The sequence below is a fragment of the Ips typographus genome, linkage group LG3 (assembly GCF_016097725.1).
Source record: "Ips typographus isolate SLU linkage group LG3, UJ_Ityp_2.0, whole genome shotgun sequence".
NCBI classification, from domain to species: domain Eukaryota; kingdom Metazoa; phylum Arthropoda; class Insecta; order Coleoptera; family Curculionidae; genus Ips; species Ips typographus.
In genome coordinates this window covers 10,109,229-10,129,845 of record NC_138424.1, presented here as the reverse complement: position 1 = coordinate 10,129,845, position 20,617 = coordinate 10,109,229, and the positions used below count along the sequence as shown (strand labels likewise).

Sequence of the window (20,617 nt, the reverse complement as noted above, 5' to 3'; positions counted from 1 at the left end):
AAATAAATCTGCAGTGTTATTATCTTTATTTTTTGGCACAGGTTTCCTAAGTATGTCCTAAAAGTGTCTCTAAATTAGCTAAAACATCCTTCCTAATAAATTGACACTGGTGTACTAATATAAGCAAAACAGTCCAAAATGGATGTGAAGCTAAAGCAGGATAAAAAAAACTTGGTGAGTCATACAAAAAAATCAATAACAAAGTCACCCTGTATAGAGGTATTATAAAAACTTAAACCTATGAATAGAAAATATATTCGAAAAATTGATCCCAATTCGATAACAACCACCTTCAAAAGGGTTAGGTAACAAAAGAAAGTAGGAGAGCCTAGAGAGTGATAATTAAGCTCTAGAATAGGGGGAAAAATTGGCAACATAGTAAAAATATGTATTATTTCGTCTAAGCAGCTCATCTGTGTAATTTCCAGTGAATCATACTATTGAAATATCAATACAGGCAATTAAAGTAACGTCTTCAGTTGTTATGAAAACAAATCCAATGATAATAATAACCTTTTAGGTTAAGTGAAAAGTTTGGACCTAAGTAGTCGTTGTTAAAATGGTAATAATAGTTAAACTTATTTAAACTACTTTTAATACTTTCCGCCTAAAGCGGAGGGTTTGAGAAGAAACTAAATAAGCCATCCTATGCAACAGAAACATTGACAAAATCAAAATGTCAATTATTTTTAATGCCAATTGAAACAAACTCGCGGAGAAATTAAAAACGAAGTTATAAAATGTTGTGTTTTTCCAGATATCTCAACTCAATAATAACATATTATTGAGCTTCAAGTTGCGCAGCTTTGCTTCAATTTAACCAACTTTGTATAATATTACCCTGGCTGAGATTATAATAAATGTACAGGGTCTGACCAACCCCCCTTTTTGGTCTTCCCTGTATGTAATTAAAGAAACTGAGATAGCCATTTGACGTAGTTTAAAAAGTTGAATCAAAAAATTAGTACCAAAATATTCCTAACCTTCAAATAGAAAAGCTACAGCCAATAATGGTGTTTTTTCTAATGGATCACCCGGTATATTTAACTATTTTCGGAATGTGCTCAAAATTCTGCAAATATTTTTACAAATAATTTTTCGAAATTTGTTTTTTGACAAACCTTGTATATTGATAAAAAACAATTATAGAGAGGATCATTCATTAATTATAACTCTGGAATCGTAGCCGTAAACAAATGAGGGTACATGTTTTACAATTTTACAACAAACTAAAATAAAATATTAAGAAATAAAAGAAGAAAAAAATTAAAATTTTGTGGTCATTTTTAGATTCAAAGTTTTAAACTACATTAAATGGCTATTTCAGTTTTTTTAATTACATACAGGGAAGTCAGAAAAAGGGGGTTGGTCAGTCCCGTGAAAGATCCTGTACCTTAAATTTGAAACACCCTGTACAACATTCCAAATATAAGCCTTAATCAAATGTATTCAAAATAAGGTCTTTATCTGCTTATTCTGGTCATATAATAAAAAAAACATGTTATGGCTTGATCTGACGACTTTAGTTTGTAGTTTTGGTTGATACAGGGTGAGCAACGTTTCCTGAACAAATGTAACTTTTTTATTTTAAACAGCTAGAAAAATGTACCGTATAAGTAAATGAAAAGGCCTAATAATTGAGGAACAGCGATTTTAGTTTTTAAATAACTTATGTTATATTGGTGTTAATTTGCCTTTATGTTTTATCATAAAACTGGTGTTTCCAAGTTAACTACAGCTACAGTCAAGTGAAATCCCAAAATCCTGCATAAATTTTGAAAATTGAATTCAATATTACCACTTATTTAAAAAGTGGTTGAAACCCCCAAATCCCTAAAAGTAAAAACCTGGTTTGTGCAGTCAAGCTGCAGAAACCATTGCTTGCATTTTTCACTACCCTGTGTGCTATTAAGTATATGTTTATACTCTCTTTACCTCAAAAATGTATATACCCTGATTATTATAACTTTAGTTGCACGTCATAACACAGGTGATTCTATTGCCAACCGAACTTACTGGACAATAACATTACATAGATAAGGAAGTTTAAATTACGCGCCTTAAAATATGTTGGCAATAGTGCGCAATGTTGTCGTCTGTTTTTCGATTTTGAGCTATTCCGATCACCGATTATCTCACCTGATCGTTATACGTCTCGAAGTGTCAAAGTTTGACGTAAATATCAGCGTTTTTTAAATTTGTTGTGACTTGTGATCCTATTTTACGTTCCTGTGGTCATTAAACGGTTTACTTGTGGATAAACAACATTCCAACCACGTGCCACGTAGCTGTCTGTTATGCCAAAACCGTCGAATACTGACTCCAAACAACTTTATTCTATTAGATTTATGTGCGAAGTTGACACCTATAGTTTGATCTAAGAATGTGTCTGCAGTACTAAAGCTAAGTATTACCATTTACTAGCAAGAGTAAGCTTATTCAACCAATAAAAAACATTGAATTGTTAAGCCCCTACCTGAAAATTTACGCAAATAAACATGTCTCCATTATTACTCAAAGTTTATACACAAATGCTGAGTAAAACATATCAGATCTCAAAACTCTCAACTTAGGGTCTCCTAATCACGCTTAAACTAAGTTTCCCTCACTCCCAATACCCCAAAAGTTTAATTAAAACAGTAAAAACCACTGTAAATGCAATTCAAAATGTAAACAAACACGGTTCTGACATTAGATGTCAGATTTGAAAGTAAAATCATATCCTTCAATTTTGGTTCGTTTTTTATAACATTGACAACGCCGCCCATTTTCACCTTGATGACGTGCAACTAAAGTTATAATAATCAGGGTATAGTTACAATAACACATATTACTTATTAATCGACTAGAATTGTTTTGTGCTTAAATTTCGAAAAACTAGTGAAAAACTTAGTCTTTTTTAACGGAAAAACAAGCGAATTTGAAAGTTGTTAAATGCCAATTTCATCTATACTAATATCAACATTTAACTATACCTATAAATATATGTCTATGTATACAGTATGTCTTTTAAATCCCATATACATATCTCAAAAACACTTAACAGCTTTTTCGCGTTTTGTTAATAAACCCTTACAGTATCATTACAGTTTTAGTTCGTACTTTAAATACTGACAAAAAACTGTAATGACACTCTCTGGACTTTTTTGTTTATCATTTAATGACCATTACTAAATTGATTTCAAAATAATGATAGGTTCTTTTTCAGTATTTAAGAGACACACTGTATACCTAGTCAGATCGATATATTTTCTACGATTTTTTATAATATTGTAATGAATTAGCCAATAATTAATATCACAATAAATATTGGAGGTGGGTTTTAAAAAGCATTCTCTAATTAGCGTCAATACTGCTAAAGAGCCACTTTGGTTAAGTGGCATCAAATTAATAAATGGTTAAATAAATAATAATAAATTGTATCGGTCAAATAAGACTGTAAAATTGTCCGGGTATCATCTCATAAGACATCATCATCTGATATATCAAACTCAGCGTCTTAGCACTGCACCGGGTCGCTAGTCGATGACAGAGCCATCTTCGAGAGGGTGGATAAGCTACGCTTAGGAAAACTAGCGCCACCGCTGCTTTCGGAAAATATTTTCCGAAAACTGCCACAAATAGTTTATGTCAGGTAATTTGTTTATTATTATTTATTTTTAAAAGTATCACTGCTAGGACGTAAAAAGGTAAAAAATACTTACAACTTTCTTATGCCCGACTCTGAAGATTTCTTCCAGGGAGCGTCGTCTGGCTCGTACGGCAAAGGCCCTTGGACTGGAGCATCTTCATCCACAGGGCTAAAACACAACCACAATTAATAATTTTGTTTAATTCAAACGTCAAGTAGTTATTTTATATTACAGATGGATATTTTACTTAATATTAATCACACCCTATCCACTAACAATAGTTACTACTGTGTAATTCTAGTCCTTGATCATTTAAATTTAAGGACACTTTAGAGTATAATGCTAATTCCGCTTTGCTTTCACAAAAGAATGTAATTGAAAACATGAACAGTTTAGAAAAGTTTTATTTACGGACTTAATAAACTGCTAAACTGACAAAACCATCTACAAGCAAGTTAATGGAGGTATACAAGACATAATCAAGGTAAATTTAAAACACAAAACTACCTCTGAGTCACACCCTGTATGCTCAGAAAAAACACTCAAATAAACCAAAATACATGTAGTATGTGTCTGTCCTGTTCTTCTTCATGTACCGTTTAGATTAAATTAGTTTAAATTACAGTCTATGAACACAAATTAGTTATTTCAACACTCAAAGCAACATAATTTAAAGGAGCTTATCACCACAAGAGATTTTATTGTGGATTTCCCTAAAAGCCAGTGTGCACGTTAACCAAAACCAGCCAGGGTAAAACAAATTTCAAACAGAAAAATAAAAAGCAACTTACAAATCTTTAGCCTCATCAGCAGGTGACAGTTTACTAGAACCACTGCTGTGGTTGTCTAACGAAATTAGATTAGAGTCGCTATCACATGCACTCGCCCCAAAACTAAAAAACCTTCTAAATCTAAAAATACAAAAAAAAATGAAACAAAAAGTAACCTACTTTGAATACTACTCTAATTCTAGTGACAATTAAACTATACTTACGTTTCAGCTTTCTTTTTGGGTCTGTACGTCTCCAGTTCATCTTCCAAGTCGCTGACGCGCGCTTTCAGTTCGTTTCTCTCGTGCAAAATATCTTTCAGTTCCTCTGTGGTGAACCGTGGCCTGTTCGGATCTTCCAAATCGTACACAGCCTTGTTAGCAGGGAAGGGTGTGTCACACTAAAGTCTTAGTGTTAAAAAATACATAAAACAACCGAAAAATCATACTTTAACAAGGTCCTCGTTTTCTTTCTGCGCCAGTCCTAGACGTTGCCTTAAGGCGTTGATGTCCCTCTGCTGGTCTTGCAGTTGAACTAAAAAGTCTGCTCGTTCGTCGCATAAAGTTCGCACTTGGTTTTGCATAGATTTGTGTTTTCTCCGTAGCTCTTTACTTGTGGTTGTCAGTCTTTCTATTTGGATCTTCAACTGTAGTTAAGATTAGTATAATTTAAGTTTTAATTAAATCTGTCTTAATTGAAGTAAATAATGTATTTATTTGCAAGAAAATCAAAATCTCCAAAAGAGTATATTAACTCTGGAAAGCAGACTGACAAAACCAAGGGCATGTTGTAAACTTAGAGTAGAAATAAGTAACTGGTTGTCAATAGAGTAATTAAAAACAATATGGAACTTTTGATTAAAAATTATCTTAAAACATTGTTGAGACTGAGTTTGTTATACTATGTTCAGTGACTTCTGACTGTTGCCTCACATCATTTATCTAATTTCATTAGACAAACGTTGAATAAGAATATGTGTTTTATAACATAATAGTACCAGTTATTGTCAGTTTGACGATTGTCAGGGTTATTTTGACATTTTTATCAGTTTTGTAAAAAAAAACAGAGTGAGCCTTCTTTTATAGACCAGTTTTGTGTCCAAAATGCCGTTTAGGTATAGTGAAAGAGAACATATCCTTATATCAAGGCTTCATAGACTATTTCCAAAAGTAAAAAGTGGCTTGATTGCCAGAATCCTCTAACACCATTTTGAAAGTATCAGATACCTCTAAACGCTACTGAGAACCTTCTCTTGTGTGTGTCAGAAGGTTTTACAAGTGTCTTAAACCTTCCCATAACTGTTTTAAATTGTCAGAGGCCTCTAAAACCATTTTGAAAGATTCATAGAACTCTAAATACTATTGAAAACCTTTTAAAACGTGCCAGAGATATCTACAAGTGTTTCTACTTTCCTAGAATTTTTTTAAATTTTCAGATGCCTCATGGACTATTTTGAATCTGCTAGAGACCTCTAAATGCTAATGAGAATCTTCTAAAAGGTGTCAGAGTCCCCTACAAGTGTCTTAAAACTTCCCATAACTGCTCTCAATTGCCAGAGGCCTCTAAAATGATTTTGAAAGTTTCATAGACTTCTAAATGCTATTGAAAACCTTCCAAAAAGTGCCACAGTCCTCTACAAGTGGCTTAAACCTTCCCATAACTGTTTTAAATTGTCAGACCAGTTTGAAAGTTCCATAGACCTCTAAATGCTATTGAAAACCTTTTAAAAAGTGTCAGAGACCTCTAAATGCTTCTGAAAACCTTCTAAAAAGTGCCAGAGTCCCATACAAGTGTCTTAAACCTTCCCATAACTGTTCTAAATTGGCAGAAGCCTTTAGGACCATTTTGAAAGTTCCTTAGACCTCTAAATGCTACTGAAAGCCTTTTAAAAAGTGTCAGGGCCCTCTACAAGTGTTTTAAACCTTGCTAGAATCGGGGTTATTGAATAACACAGAGTCATCTCCACAAACTTTGTGTTATTCAACAAACCCTGTCTACTTTAACTCCACTTAGTGAAAATGGGCTACTACTTGACTCTTGTTCCTAGAATTGTTTTAAATTGCCAGATGCCTCTAGGACCATTTTAAAACCTCTAAACTCTACTGACCCCATTCTAAAAAGTTCCAGAGGCTTCTACAAGTGTTTTAAACCTTCCTAAAATTGTTTTAAATTGCCAGAGGCCTCTATAAGTATTCTAAGCCTTGTAAGAATTGTTTAAAATTGGCAGAGGCCTATACATGGGTTCTAAACCTTCTAAAAATTAATAATATATAATTTATTGTAGTCCCTGCCTTAAGTTATAGCCCTAAAACTATAATCATTTTGACAATCAATCCATTTCACATTTAATCACCAATTGATCACCAACATAAAGGTTTTTTGCTAGTCATTGTGATGCAACAGTCAGAAGTTGCTAAACAGACTAGCAAAATAGACCAACCATGTAGTGTAGAAAGAATTTCCTGTCCAGTTAATAAATTGAATCCTCCATTTTCCATTCTTATGTTCCTCCTATACTTTGAGGCATTTTGTATCAATTGGAAAGAAATTTCACCAATTTTTGGCACTGTATTGACTCTTGATGAAATCAACTCAAATCTTTTTGACTCTTGATGAAATCAAATTTATTTTGTGTTTTTGTCAAATAAATGTATACCTGTTTTACACCAATACTTGGACACAAATTTGTGAAGTCAAAGCAGCCTGAATGGTTTAAAACAAAATTCAATTCAACAAATAATTTGAGATGTTATTTAACCAAATTTTGTAATTTGATGTGGTCAGTCAAAGCTGCAGAAATCACTAATACAGTAATCGGGATAATTTTAAATTCTAAAAACAAGTAGAACAAGAACAAGGACTAGAATTAGGGAGAAATACTTACAACTATTAAAATCTCCTGGTCTGTTGGTTAGTAAAATTGCTTTTATTGACAACTTAGAAATTTTGATAAAACCAATATATTCAAGTGCTTTAAGCAAACTATTTTAAACCTAAAATTCACTTTGGAAATTATAATAATTTTCTTGCAAAAACAGCAAATTTTAGTTAAGATTTAGGTTCAGTTTAACTTTCATTTAAAGAACTCAAAGTTTAATCTCTAAAATTAGCTGGATTGACCTATAAAACTGGGAAGAATTTGTACTAAAAATAATATCAGGCCCCACTTATAGACTAGAATTTTTCTCACTCTGTAAGTGACTTAAGAGTAGAAAAAAACAAACTTACATTTTCAGCATCCAAATTCTTCTCCTGAATTAACTTCTCCTTTTCACGAATCTCTTCTCTTTGCTTTTCCAGATTGTCTTTCAACCTTTGCAGCATAACAGCATCATGCAGACAATCTGTTGAGCCATTAGACAACTGGTTGTCAGGGTTTTGGTCTTTGAGTAGTCTGCGATTATCTTCCTGCAACTTGGCCACCACAGAAACAAGCTCTTTGGTTTCAGAACGCCACTGCTCCTCAATGGCCTCCAGCTCCTTCTCAAACTTTTGCCTGTACTCGGCTTTTTCTCGCTTGTCATTTTCCAATTGGGATATTTTGAGCTGGAGCTCATTCAGCAAAGTGTTTTCTCTTTCGTTTCTGGTTGCTAGACTTTCCAACAGTTCCAAAGCGCTGACGACTTTGGGCATTAGAGACGATACGGCGTCAGCCCCATACCTTTAAATAGTCATGAAGATTTTAAATAGTTTGGTGGTGGAATAAAATTAGCATAGTTTACTGACCCATCAATAATTTTCTTGCATTCCTTGCCAATATCTGAAGCGATATCGTACACGTCCACCACTGTAACATCACCGGACAAGTCACTTATATCTTCCATTGCAATAATTTGGAGTGGATAACTTCTTTGAGGCATTAAAAAGTAAATTAATGGAACATTTCGAGCTTTAAATTCGCAGGAATTTTAAATATTTGTGATTATACACAGTAAACTACTTTATTTTTATTGATTCATCTGTCATCGTGATGTTAGGATGACAGTGACAGACCGAGATTCTTTTGAACTACTACGATAATGGACCAATCACAGGCAGGAATAAACGACCTGTAGAGGGGGCTGCAGAACCAGATTTGAAATTTGAAGAGCGCCAAGCAATTTAATTTGAATCACATTTTCAAAAATTAGTTAGGAAACAAATACAACACTAATAAAAAAATCAGTGCTTTATTTCAGAAAAAAAATCCATTGTAAAGAATTTCTTGTTACAGTACAACTTTTCTGTACTGACAAATTTGATTTTGTCATAACAATAATAAGTAAGAACTAACAAAATAAATCAATGAATAATTTACAAAACAACTTTTTTAACACACCAAAAAACGTAATAACAATTAGGGACACAATAGCTATCAACAGGCAAATTTTTACTATAAAATGTTGTCTTTTCCAGTCTTGCAGCTCGTCCATATGCAAAAACCGATTTCTAGAATGTTCAGGCAGCTCAAACTGGCTGGAATGTGGAAAGAGCGACATGTAGAAGTCGTACAAAATTGCTTTGACTAGATCGTTTTCGCTCTTTTTGGACTCGTCCAAATCGTCATTCAAACAAATAAATTTCCTGAAAATAGTCATATATTGACAGTTTTTTTGATGTTTAACTTATTTACCTAGGACCGCGTCTAATTTCATCCAAATGAATCACAACATTGCTAATATTTGACACCAGCATATTGAAAAAGCTGTACTTATCCGAGTCCCTGAGTATGTGATGTTTGTATTTAGGTACGCGTCCGAATCTTTTACTTAGAAACTCCCTCAAAAAATTACAGTTAACAATAATGTCTTTACTAATTGTTGGCTAAAAATTGTGATAGATCAACAAAATAGTCTAGGCAAAATACTGAAATAAAAAAATACCAGTTTGGAGTCTAGATAACGTTCATTAGGTGGCGTTTCCACTTCCGGGTACTTTTGAAACTCACTACAGTTAAACAAAAGTCCATCAAAGTGATCAACTATTTCATAGCTCAAAGGTAACTCATAAATTTGAGTCAACAAATTTCGAATTTCTCGATCAGACCACGTCCTGAAATACTTCCCAATTAACTGTGAGGTTAAACAAAAAAATCACACCGATATATTACCCAGAATCATCGGTGTCAAATAGGTCAAAAATGTCATTAATAGACCTCTCTGTGGTTTCGGATATGACAAAGTAATAATAGCTGAAGCCAAATTGCATGTCATCGTTATGTCTAAACCTGTTCCGTTCAGTTAACTTAAATTCGGTTAGAAATGTGTTTTCCATGCTTTGCATAATATCCCTAAAGTGAAACATTTAGACTATGGAGATAAAAAAAAGTCACAAAAGTATTCATATATATCGTAAATTAACCTTTGAATTTTTAATCATGGTGTAAACAGTAATATTACTTGTTATTTTGTTAAACAGTAGTAACTATAATAGATATAGTCATGATTTTGACAAGGTTTATTCTGAATACTTTCACTTTCAGAAATTCAGACAACTAAACAGCAGAACACTTTAATACAGGGTGTTTGTAAATAAAAATTAGTCGGAAATTAGGTTGGGTTTACACAGAACACTTCAATGCTGTACGTGCACAGTAATTTAGAATACAGGCAAAGAGAGTTTAGAGCACGTTGCCTGCGCTACTTTAAGTCATTCACGAGTTCGTCACGTGAGTACATTACATCCAAACGTAATCAACATCGCGTTACTAGAAGCAACTGTCAAATGACGTCAATTTGGTGTTGCCATTTACCAAGGACGGTAAACAGTAAAGGATTGCTCGATTGGCCGATTTTGTTTCCTGGCGGCGAATGGATCCTGACGTCACAGTACAGTAGTTCCTTTTCTTTCTTTTCTCCCTGACTGTACCAAATTTTGTAGTATTTTTTTATGTTATTGAATAGGAAATTTAATGAGGATTCCAAAAATGTGCTTAAAACAGTAATTTTCTCACTCTAAGTGGGTTTTACAAGCGATTTTGTCCGTGACTGTTTATTCAAACGGTGTTACTAGCAGTTCAAACTTTGACACCCATTTTTTCCCTGACTGTATTAAATTTTGTAGTGTTGTTTTATATGTTATCAGATAGGAAGTTTAATGATGATTTCAAAAATTTGCTTAAAACAGTCATTTTCTTACTCGAAGTGGGGTTTATAGGAGATTTCGTCCCTGACTTTTCTTTCAAATTGTGTCTCTGGCATTTTATATTTTGACACTCCTTTTCTCCCTGACTTTACTTGATTTTGAAGTCATTTTTTAGAAAAGTTAAAGAGAATTAGAAAAATGTGCTTAAAAATATGATTCGGTCACTCCAAGTGGGTTTTACAGGCAATTTAGTCCTTTAAACCGTGTTCAAAATTTAGATCACAATTTTACTAACTTAACAAACCAATTTTTCCTGAATTACTCGAAAACGCTGACTGTTAAAACAAAAAAAATTGCAGGAGACCAAAAATGTTCCTAATCAACTCCTTAACTTAGCACCGTAAGGTTGCAGTACCGTTGCTTCCAATATGCAGGGTGTGCATGAAAAGTATGGTGATTGAATGTTTTTGGTCACTCTGTACACATTTTTTGAGATAGAATTTTTTGCTCAACACTACTGGAAAGAGGAGCTCAAGACGGCTAATTTAAGCGATACAACTTCCCTGAACTCCCAAAAAATAACCAAATTACAGGCTGTTCAAATTTGAAACCAGAATTTCAACTGATTTGAATATTTGTTGCACCAAACCAGTTTTTCCTAAATAACTCGAAAAATTTGAAATAAAGCAGAAATTTTCGTAAAGAACTGCTAAACTTATCCCTGGAGTTTACTACTATACAGGGAGTGCATGAAGAGTATAGTGATTCAGATTTATGACTTTTCAAATTAATGACAGTCAGGACAGAAAAATGATATTTTTCAAGCAAATTTCAATTAGACCCATAAATTTACTGGTAAAATTGGTAAATATTCCTGTCACATTGAATTTTACTTTACCTTACCGGTAAATTTACGCCCATCACTACAATACGCTAAATATGATCGACTGCAACCGGTTAAAAATCGCGCAAACGCGCGATCTCTGACTTGATGGTGACGTAAAAACCGTCACCAGTCCCAGCCGATACGGGCAACATTGCGCTTATGGGATTAAGCAATTCTTTACTGTTTACCGTCCTTGGCCTTTTACAACGTTAATGGTGATAGTCGATTGACTTGTGCTCCCTTAGGAATTGAAGGTTTGACAGTTATCACGTGAATACTTTAGGGATTAGAGAAGACTAATTTCCGACGTTTTGAGTTAAGAAATGATATTGGCGTTTCAAGATAAGAGATACTCCCTCTGGTGATCAGTTTTGAAAACAGTTTCGGGCATTCCAGCTGTCATTTCTCCGTTTGTTTGCGTTGATCTTGGTTAGGAATTTATCACTGGATGTCATAAATATGAAGTGACATATATTATGCCAGCTGTCAATGTCAAACAAATGATAAATCAATATGAACGATTTCATGGCAAACTATGTTAAAATTGCAAATTCGAAAGGAAAAAGGCTGTAAATCCGCTATTTTGAGAGACAACAATCTACTTATTGGTACCGTTTTAAAGCTTGAAAAAAGACCTTTCTAAATATGCAATAATCTTCTATGCTTCCTGTTTAAAAAAAGTAAGTTTATGATCAATTAAAAAAAAGCGTCAAAATGTGGTTTTTGCTAAATATCTAGATAGTACCTTGTTCTATAAAACAAAAATGGTTTTAAATTGGTCCCCTAAAACTACAATTCTTTCTCCATTTAACCGACTTCGTAACTCTGCTAGTTTCGAAGATCCCTTCACTAAAAACGAAAAAAAAACTCACCCTGTATACATTACATTTATAATTTTAGGTTAGGAACTTGTTGCCCGATTTTAGTTCAACTGGCACAAAAAGATATAAGCAACAGTGTTCGTTCTTTGTTTTTGTCGACAAAACTACGGCAGTGTTAACGTAGACATTACTCCTGTTAACGTAGATTAAAAATAATGACTTGGAAATTATGATAATTTTAGCATTTTGCTAAAATGCTTCTAAAATTTTTAATTGACTTGCTATTAAACTTATATTGACTTTTGCACATTCTAGCAAGTGTCTTCGTTCATATGCTGTTTAAAACACAGCATTATCTAGCCTAGTTTTTTTTTAATTTGAGATTAACAGAGGATATATGAATACTTTTTTCAGTCTGGCGTACCTGTCCAAAAATATGGGAGCATGCGCAGGCGTGTATCTAAGTTTGAACCCATACTTTTTGTTAAAAACTCTCTGAGTGTAAACCAAAGAATCCACAAACCCGTTATGATTTGGTACCACCTTCTTTCTACCCTTCAAAGTTATTACAATAAAAAAACCACCTCAAAATCTTAAAAACCCAAATACCTTCAATATGAGCTGTCGTTTTCGGCTTACAACTTTGTCCTTTACCATCACCCTTTTATTGTGAGCTTTTACTAGTCGAGACAAGAAAGCAGTTTGATTTACGTGCAGTTTAATGGGGAATTTTGGGCTGTCTGTATGCCCCAACAGGGAATTTTGATGCAGTAGAATGTGAGCTTTCTCTCTTAGCGAATCAAGTTCATTGATTACTTTCTGGTTTATTGGAAGTTCTGTTGAGTCAACTGAGTCGTTTTCATCCTCATAATTGATTTCAACAGTTTTCTGTAAAATTAGGGACACTTAAACCATATAAGAACACTGAAAATAGTTAAGATTTCTAGAAAAGGTCAAATCACTAGAAAACTTGTATTTTTCTGCAAAAGAAGACTTGAAAAACTTCTTTTAAAATCATGAGAATCCCAAAAAAATTTGTGTTTAAATTAATGCCGATGACTATTCTTTGAAAGTGTCAGAGTGTGAATTCTACTCTAAACCTTGTAATAGTTGCCAGAGGCCTCTGCAAGAGTTCTAAACTTTTCAAGAATTATTTTAAATTGCCACAAACCCCTAAAACTACTTTTAAAGTGACAGAGTGTCTAAATACTACTGTAAAATTTATAATAATTGCCTCTACAAGTGTCCTAAACCTTTCAAGATTTGTTTTGAACTGCTAGAAGCTTTTAGAACTGCTGTTGAAGTGTCAGAGCTCACTAAATACTACTGTAAACCTGTAATAATTCCCAGAGGGGTCATCCAGTGCACTAAACCTTTTAGAAATTGTTTTAAGCTGCTAGAAGTCTCTAGAACTACTTTCAAAGTGTTAATGCTTTCTAAACATGACTGTAAACCTTGTGATAATTGCCAGAGACCTCTACAAGTGTCCTAAACTTTTCAAAAATTGTTTTAAACTATCAGAAGCCTCTAGAACTACTGTGAAAGTGTCAGAGTTCTCTGAATATTACTGTAAACCTTGTAATAATTGCCAGAGTCCTCTACAAGAGTTGTAAACCTTTCAAGAATTATTTTAAATTGCCAAAAACCCCTAAAACTACTTTTAAAGTGTCAGAGTGTCTAAATCCTACTGTAAAATGTATAATAATTGCCAGAGTCCTCTACAAGTGTCCTAAACCTTTCAAAATTGGTTTTGAACTGCTGTTGGAGTGTCAGAACTGTCTAAATACTGCTGTAAACCTGTAATAATTCTTAGAAGGGTCTGCCAGTGCACTAAACCTTTTAGAAATTGTTTTAAACTGCTAGAAGTCTCTAGAACTACTTTCAAAGTGTTAGTGCTTTCTAAATATGACTGTAAACCTTGTAATAATTGCCAGAGGCCTCTGCAAGAGTTCTAAACCTTTCAAAAATTATTTTAAATTGGCAAAAATCCCTAAAACTACTTTTAAAGTGTCAAAGTGTCTAAATATTACTGTAAAATTTATAATAATTACCAGAGTCCTCTACAAGTGTCCTAAACCTTTCAAGATTTGTTTTCAACTGCTAGAAGCTTTTAGAACTGCTGTGAAAAAGTCAGAACTCTCTAAATACTGCTGTAAACCTGTAATAATTCCCAGAAGGGTCTGCCAGTGCACTAAACCTTTTAGAAATTGTTTTAAGCTGCTAGAAGTCTCTAGAACTACTTTCAAAGTGTTAGTGCTTTCTAAATATGACTGTAAACCTTGTGATAATTGCCAGAGGCCTCTACAAGTGTCCTAAACTTTTCAAAATCTGTTTTAAACTACCAGAAGCCTCTAGAACTACTGTGAAACTGTCAAAGTGTCTAAATATTACTGTAAAATTTACAATAATTGCCAGAGTCCTCTACAAGTGTCCTAAACCTTTCAAGATTTGTTTTCAACTGCTAGAAGCTTTTAGAACTGCTGTGAAAAAGTCAGAACTCTCTAAATACTGCTGTAAACCTGTAATAATTCCCAGAAGGGTCTGCCAGTGCACTAAACCTTTTAGAAATTGTTTTAAACTGCTAGAAGTCTCTAGAACTACTTTCAAAGTGTTAGCGCTTTCTAAATATGACTGTAAACCTTGTGATAATTGCCAGAGGCCTCTACAAGTAGCCTAAACATTCCAAGAATTATTAATACTTTCAATGAATAATAAACATACCTAAATCCAAACATATAGACAATATACCTATACAAAATACACAAAAGTAAGCTTACATCTTCACAATCACCTCCATCAAACTGGCACTTCTCATTATAACAATTCCAGTCACACTGACCATCTCCAACATACAACCAAGGACAATTTGATGTACAGTCTGGTATAGGATAAGCCAGAAAAATTGAATACCCTTTACCAGGTGTGTAAAAATCATCAGGATACAATTGTTGGCCCAAAAAGATGTCATCATTAAAATAAATGAATTTCTTTGAAAGTCCTGGAATTCTACAATATTTGAAATACAAGTGGATTTAGCTGAAAGTTAGATTAACTGACTGGTTCTACCTGTGCAAATTGCTTTCAATAGCTGGACTAGAAAATGTGGGTAAATTTGCTGAATTTTTGAAAATCATTTCATGTGTGATGATTGTGACTTTATCACAGTCTAAGTTAAGCCAGTAAGGGATTTGGCCATTTGTGACTAAGTAAACATGGTTAACCCAAGGAGCAAACTTTTCCAGTGATCTTTAATGTGACTGATAAAGTATATCCAAATATAAATCACTTAAGTAAATACCTTAAGGAAAAACGTAACTCATTCTTGTCTTCATATCTTTGTTTTGATGCATCGACATTCTGGTACAAAACCAAATAATGTTTTAAATTTTTTAGAAACTTTGGATCAGAGCCGTTCACCCAAGTGTACACCACATCTATTGGTTCATCATCAGGGCAGTCACTTTGGGATTTGACCTGAAAACAATTTCATTAGAGTAGAGAAAAAAATACTGAAAATATATAAACTTACATTGTTAATCCTTGTGGTAAAGAAGAATATAAGTACAAAAAACACAAAGAAAATGAGGAAACAAATTTTCTTTTTGCATATTTTCAAACCAGAAACTCTAACCATTTCCAGACAAATTCCAAGTGATTATACTGCAGTACTTAGCATATTTCCACCGTTTAATACCACAGCACGTTTTTACTTTTATCATTATTTTTTTTTAAATAATACCGAAAGTTTTTTTTTCCAGATAGAAGAGATATGTTGAGAACTTTACAAATAACATAAAAAATAAACCCCATCATGTTTATGTTTGAATTAAAATTTGATGTGTGGGAATTAACTACTACAAATGACAAATGACGTTACCATTAACAATTGACAGACTCATTTTGCCTACATCGTGACATTTCGTAATTGTCTTTCTTCTTCTTCTAACTTTGTGGCGTTAGCACGTACAAGAGCTGTACCAGCCTAATAGTAGTTGACTAGTAGGATAAGTCGAGAGGTGGATAACCTTAACGTTTTAGGATTTCTCTTGCCCTAAGCATTATCTTATCTACTACTATGTAGGTATAAAATAATTTTGTTCCTAGAGTTAACTTAAATAAGTATTGTCCGGAGTCTTGAGAAATCATTAATGTTGGTTATTTATTTCAGAAAATGAAAAAATTAAAAACCCATGCCAATGAACTTTGAACATTATTGATGCTGGTAAACTTTGGGTTAGCCTCCTCAATATGTCTAAGATTCTAAAAAAGGCCTATTATTTTAACTGTAAAGAAAGTCTGAACTATAAAATGAAACTATTGCCTGAACTTTGATGACACTTGGAAACAGCAAAAATGGCAAATCTCAGAAATAAATTTTAACCCTTGAAAAAATCAATAATCAATAGATAAAACTTAAGAAGTATATTTAAGGGCGCCCTCCCTTGCCAATTTGTCTGCCTGTTCATTTCCCCAAATTCCTTGATGACCTGGACAGTATTCCTTAAAAAAACCATTACAGTGGTGACTCCTAACGTCAACTTATTACATTATGTACCCATTTGATGTCCTCAAAATGTTGACATATCCTATCCAAAGCCATCAGCTCCTCTTTATTTTTTACTGGACCACCTGATGCCAGCTTCCAATTCTTTTTCTTCCAGGTGGAAATCCATTTGGTCATACAATTGATGGTAAACTGAGAGTCTGTGAGGATTTTCACTTTATTGTAGCCTAATTCTTTTAGGAGTTTTAGGGCTTCAGTGGGAGCCTGAATTTCTGCCATGTTATTGGTTGCTCTGCCAATCACAGGCTTGGAAATGTTCCTTGATGTCCAGACTACTTAGTTACTAGTTTAGGAGTTACAATAACAACTTACATTGGATGACCATCACTAAACCATGCTCCTATCCCTGCTTTAGCATTTTTCTGTCCATTATTCTCACAGGCACCATCTGTATAAACCACTGCATACCCATCAACTACTGGAATGTTACCTTTAGCCCTTTTGGAAACCTGTTCTGCATTGTCTGGGGTGTCAATGTTTCGTTTTCGAGACTTTGGCTCATCAGTGTGTAAGTTAGATTTGCAGTCTTTAAGGATACTGTTAGCTGAATGGGTCAGTTTCCGAATTTGCTGGTGCAAATCCTGAATTTCATCTTTGAGCAGGGCGGCCCGTTTTTCAGCGTTGGAAAGGCGACGTAGCAACACGGCAGCCTCACCTGTTCTGCAAATATTGAAAATAGGAGCTCTGAGAAGTACTCTATTGTTATTTAGTACTTACACGTCCCTTTCCATTGTAACAGGCTGGGACTTTTTATGAACACTGCACACGCTTTGCGGTACCTTAACAAATTTGATAATATTTTCATCACATTATTTTACCAATCAACTTTCTAGCCCATTAGAGTTAGGAAAACGAGCCTGATAAAAAAAAACAGCTTTTGGGTTATTGATATTGATTGGGATTTGGGAATATTTTTATTTATTCATTCCCTTGAATTGAATTTGGAAACCGAACGTTGTCAGTGTCGGTTCGGATGACATCTAAGACGAGACTATTCGTCAACTCTTTTTAAAGCTGTAGTGCAGAAAAGGACACATATAGTCTAGCCCTAATCTTACATACTACTATTCTGGACTGTCGTTAGTGTCATTTTTCAATTTGTGGCTTGTCGTTGCTTTACAATTTTAATGGCTGAAAGCTGAAAGAGAGCGTCATTTCCCCTATTCACCTTTGGCGTTTGTTTGTTTATTGTTATTGTTTATTATTTACAAAAAAATTATTCTCAAGACATAAACTTGATTATTATGATTTTGTCTAGAGCTAAAGTGAAACCCGACGTATTGGTCCACTAAAACTATAATGAAAACCCGCTTGTCAGAGTAAACAACTGGACCTGTAGTCTTTTTGTGTTTATAGTCGAATTTATTAGGAACATTGTGCCTCTACAAGCTTTAACATGGTAAAAGGTAAGTAACAACTTTCTGTAGCTGAACAAATCTTTGACATTTTATTCATAACAGCAAAGAGAATTACCCACTCAGACCATAAACTGACTGAGTACTTCGCAGTGCGAAAATCAGTAAGAAAAACTAAAATGCAAGTTTTAAGAGAGCAACAGAGAACCTTAGAACGATTAATTATGAAAGAGACTGAAGATGGTTTAGAGGTTAGTGTACAGCCACTTGTAGCTTTTTAAAACTAACAAAAGTGATTGTAGTGTCGGTATACTGAAGGCAAAGGCAGGGGGGTGTTTGCAACCAAAAACTTTGAAAAAGGTGACTTTGTAGTAGAGTACAGTGGGGATTTTATAAGTCTGATGGAGGCTAATGCTCGAGAGCAACTCTATGCTCAGGATGACACTACTGGCTGTTATATGTATTACTTTAAGTACAATGATCAAACATTCTGGTAAGTTGTTTTCTTTTTTCTGTAATTGTAATAAGGAGGTTAAAAATATGGTTCCAGTATTGATGCCACTCAAGAAACTGGGAAACTTGGAAGGTTAATCAACCATTCACGTACCAATGGGAATCTCTATACAAAAACTGTGTTAGTGGATGGTCTCCCCAGGTTAGTTTTGCTAGCAAAAGAGAGTATTAAAAGAGGACAAGAATTGCTCTATGACTATGGGGATCGAAGCAGAGAATCTATAAAATATCACCCATGGCTTAAAGAGTAATTCATTTTTCTGATCAAAAAAGTATTACACCATTTACTGCTCTATTTATAAATTGATTAAGTTTGAAGATAATGTGAAGACCAGGACTGAGTTTTAAGGGTCCTAACTGAAATTTGAAATTTTATTAGTTAAGGTTACTAGAGTATTGTCCACTGCCTTGTGTATTATTGATTTATACTGTATTTTTTTATTACAATAATTACTATTATAAATATTGAGGTTTAACTAATAAATATTTATGAGATTATGGTTGAAAGGTAAAAATTGAATTTTCCCCTGAATCACAATCAATATAAGACAAACACCATATTTGTTTTCTAGTTTCTGATATCCCTATTAAATATTGTAAAACTATAATTCACTGCCCAAACAATTTGGTTAGAAAATAAAATTTTAAAAAATTACATTAAAAAACAATGACAAAGTCACAGTTACACAATTAAAAGCGAAATATTAGGTTTTGACAGAATGGACATAGGATATAGGACGATAATCGATAATTTATCCGCGAGAGGGCGTTTTGCATGGCACACTAGATATGTTTTGCTAAGGGGTAAGGGCCAAGGGGGTTATATTTGGTGTGCTTTCACATTAAACAACAATTCTACAATAGTTGTGAAATGTTTTATTGTTTTTCTATTTGTTAATATCAGGTTTTGATAAAAAGGTGTGTACTTAGTAAATAATTAGTAAGTCGGACTATAATCGTGAACCTGCTTTTACCAATGCAAATACAATAATACTATAGATAACATGATAACACCACAACATGCTGTTTGTGATGCTATTTTATACTGTATACCCAGGTAATAAGTTATTTATCAACAAAAAAGTGATTCAACAGTACGCACTTGATAAATATTTTCATGGCGAGAGTTTCAAAACTAGATCATTTCCAACAAGGTTTTCATAAGCTTTAAATAAGTCGGGGTTCCTTTCGGGATTAGGAAACTTAAACCTGCTAGAAGTTCATAATCTGACACTCTCATATCACTCACAAAACTCACGAACAACACAAATAAGCAACTTTAACTTTACTTTTAATATAGATTTAAACGATATTCAAATTTTAAATTAAAAATTAGTAATTAGTCGTTTTCATCTAAACGCGATATGATCTAAAAATCACGTGGCCTACGTATAATTTTGTAATCATGGGGTCATGTGATTTTTAGAAAAAAACAAAGTGGCTCCCTCCGGCGGCGGATTCCTTCGAAACAGCTTTTAATCAAATGACAAATTTTGTGTCTTCACTCTTCACTCTTCATAGCCTGCCATGGCCACGCTATGGCCGAATCCGACTAGTCCTAGAATAGGCAGGAAGGCGGAAAAACCAAAAAAAATAAAATAGCAGTGCTTTTATCTATATGATGTACTTTTTTAGGTGATAATAATGTGGAAAGATTAAATAAAAATACCACAAAATCCATTATCTATATTGTATTTAAATGCAATGAAGAATTAAAAATAAATTCTAACATCTCAGTAAGGTTCAGAAAGTATGGGCTTTACACATCAAAGTAACAGTTTTCGTTTGGTACACCAACTGGATCACTTTAATAAATATAGAGGGTGTGTTACACATTCCAGTCACCCTGTATATGCAAGACCATAAAGGTGAAAACGGAAGAACCGCGATTCTGAATGAGTGAATAGACCTTGGAAATAATTTACAAATATTTTCAATATATTGTATTTAGTAATCCAAAAAATGGACGAAAAGACTGACGTCAAATGTATTGTATTATGCTGCCACCCGGTA

General features: G+C 33.6%; 4 protein-coding genes across 7 annotated transcripts; 1 reads left to right on the top strand and 3 right to left on the bottom strand.

Moving 5' to 3' along the window:
* Positions 1-9: 9 nt before the first annotated feature.
* On the bottom strand, positions 10-8,381 carry Rilpl (Rab interacting lysosomal protein like). 3 transcript variants are annotated; one of them, XR_014177642.1, is made up of 8 exons: positions 8,129-8,381; positions 7,631-8,063; positions 4,851-5,048; positions 4,627-4,802; positions 4,424-4,543; positions 3,705-3,800; positions 2,639-3,611; positions 10-2,561 (listed from the first exon to the last, which is right to left on the bottom strand). XR_014177642.1 is itself a non-coding variant. In XM_081975912.1 (7 exons), exons 1-7 carry the CDS (start codon positions 8,260-8,262, stop codon positions 3,500-3,502), a joined length of 1,269 nt encoding a protein of 422 aa, XP_081832038.1. In that variant the 5' UTR covers positions 8,263-8,381; the 3' UTR covers positions 10-3,499. The 3 variants fall into 3 exon arrangements, 2 of the variants coding, with proteins under 2 accessions (XP_081832038.1, XP_081832039.1); XM_081975912.1 differs by having other exon boundaries at positions 10-3,611; XM_081975913.1 differs by lacking the exon at positions 4,424-4,543 and having other exon boundaries at positions 10-3,611; positions 8,129-8,380.
* A 174-nt stretch (positions 8,382-8,555) lies between these two features.
* Gnptab (N-acetylglucosamine-1-phosphate transferase subunits alpha and beta) lies at positions 8,556-16,157 on the bottom strand. The gene is made up of 10 exons (XM_081975908.1): positions 15,702-16,157; positions 15,471-15,646; positions 15,239-15,418; positions 14,950-15,178; positions 12,782-13,060; positions 12,597-12,727; positions 9,492-9,671; positions 9,265-9,433; positions 9,015-9,205; positions 8,556-8,965 (listed from the first exon to the last, which is right to left on the bottom strand). Exons 1-10 carry the CDS (start codon positions 15,804-15,806, stop codon positions 8,671-8,673), a joined length of 1,935 nt encoding a protein of 644 aa, XP_081832034.1. The 5' UTR covers positions 15,807-16,157; the 3' UTR covers positions 8,556-8,670.
* A 376-nt stretch (positions 16,158-16,533) lies between these two features.
* Positions 16,534-17,661, bottom strand: LOC145726700 (ribonuclease H-like). Of its 2 annotated transcripts, none has more exons than XM_081975924.1 (4): positions 17,454-17,661; positions 17,049-17,391; positions 16,728-16,995; positions 16,534-16,672 (listed from the first exon to the last, which is right to left on the bottom strand). In XM_081975924.1, the coding sequence occupies exons 1-4, from the start codon at positions 17,539-17,541 to the stop codon at positions 16,586-16,588; spliced, it is 786 nt and encodes a 261-aa protein (XP_081832050.1). In that variant the 5' UTR covers positions 17,542-17,661; the 3' UTR covers positions 16,534-16,585. The 2 variants fall into 2 exon arrangements, with proteins under 2 accessions (XP_081832050.1, XP_081832051.1); XM_081975925.1 differs by having other exon boundaries at positions 17,049-17,396; positions 17,454-17,626.
* Positions 17,662-17,852: 191 nt separating this feature from the next.
* Positions 17,853-19,102, top strand: LOC145726702 (N-lysine methyltransferase KMT5A-A-like). Its single transcript, XM_081975926.1, has 4 exons — positions 17,853-18,142; positions 18,197-18,342; positions 18,394-18,584; positions 18,642-19,102. Exons 1-4 carry the CDS (start codon positions 18,133-18,135, stop codon positions 18,853-18,855), a joined length of 561 nt encoding a protein of 186 aa, XP_081832052.1. The 5' UTR covers positions 17,853-18,132; the 3' UTR covers positions 18,856-19,102.
* Positions 19,103-20,617: the final 1,515 nt, after the last annotated feature.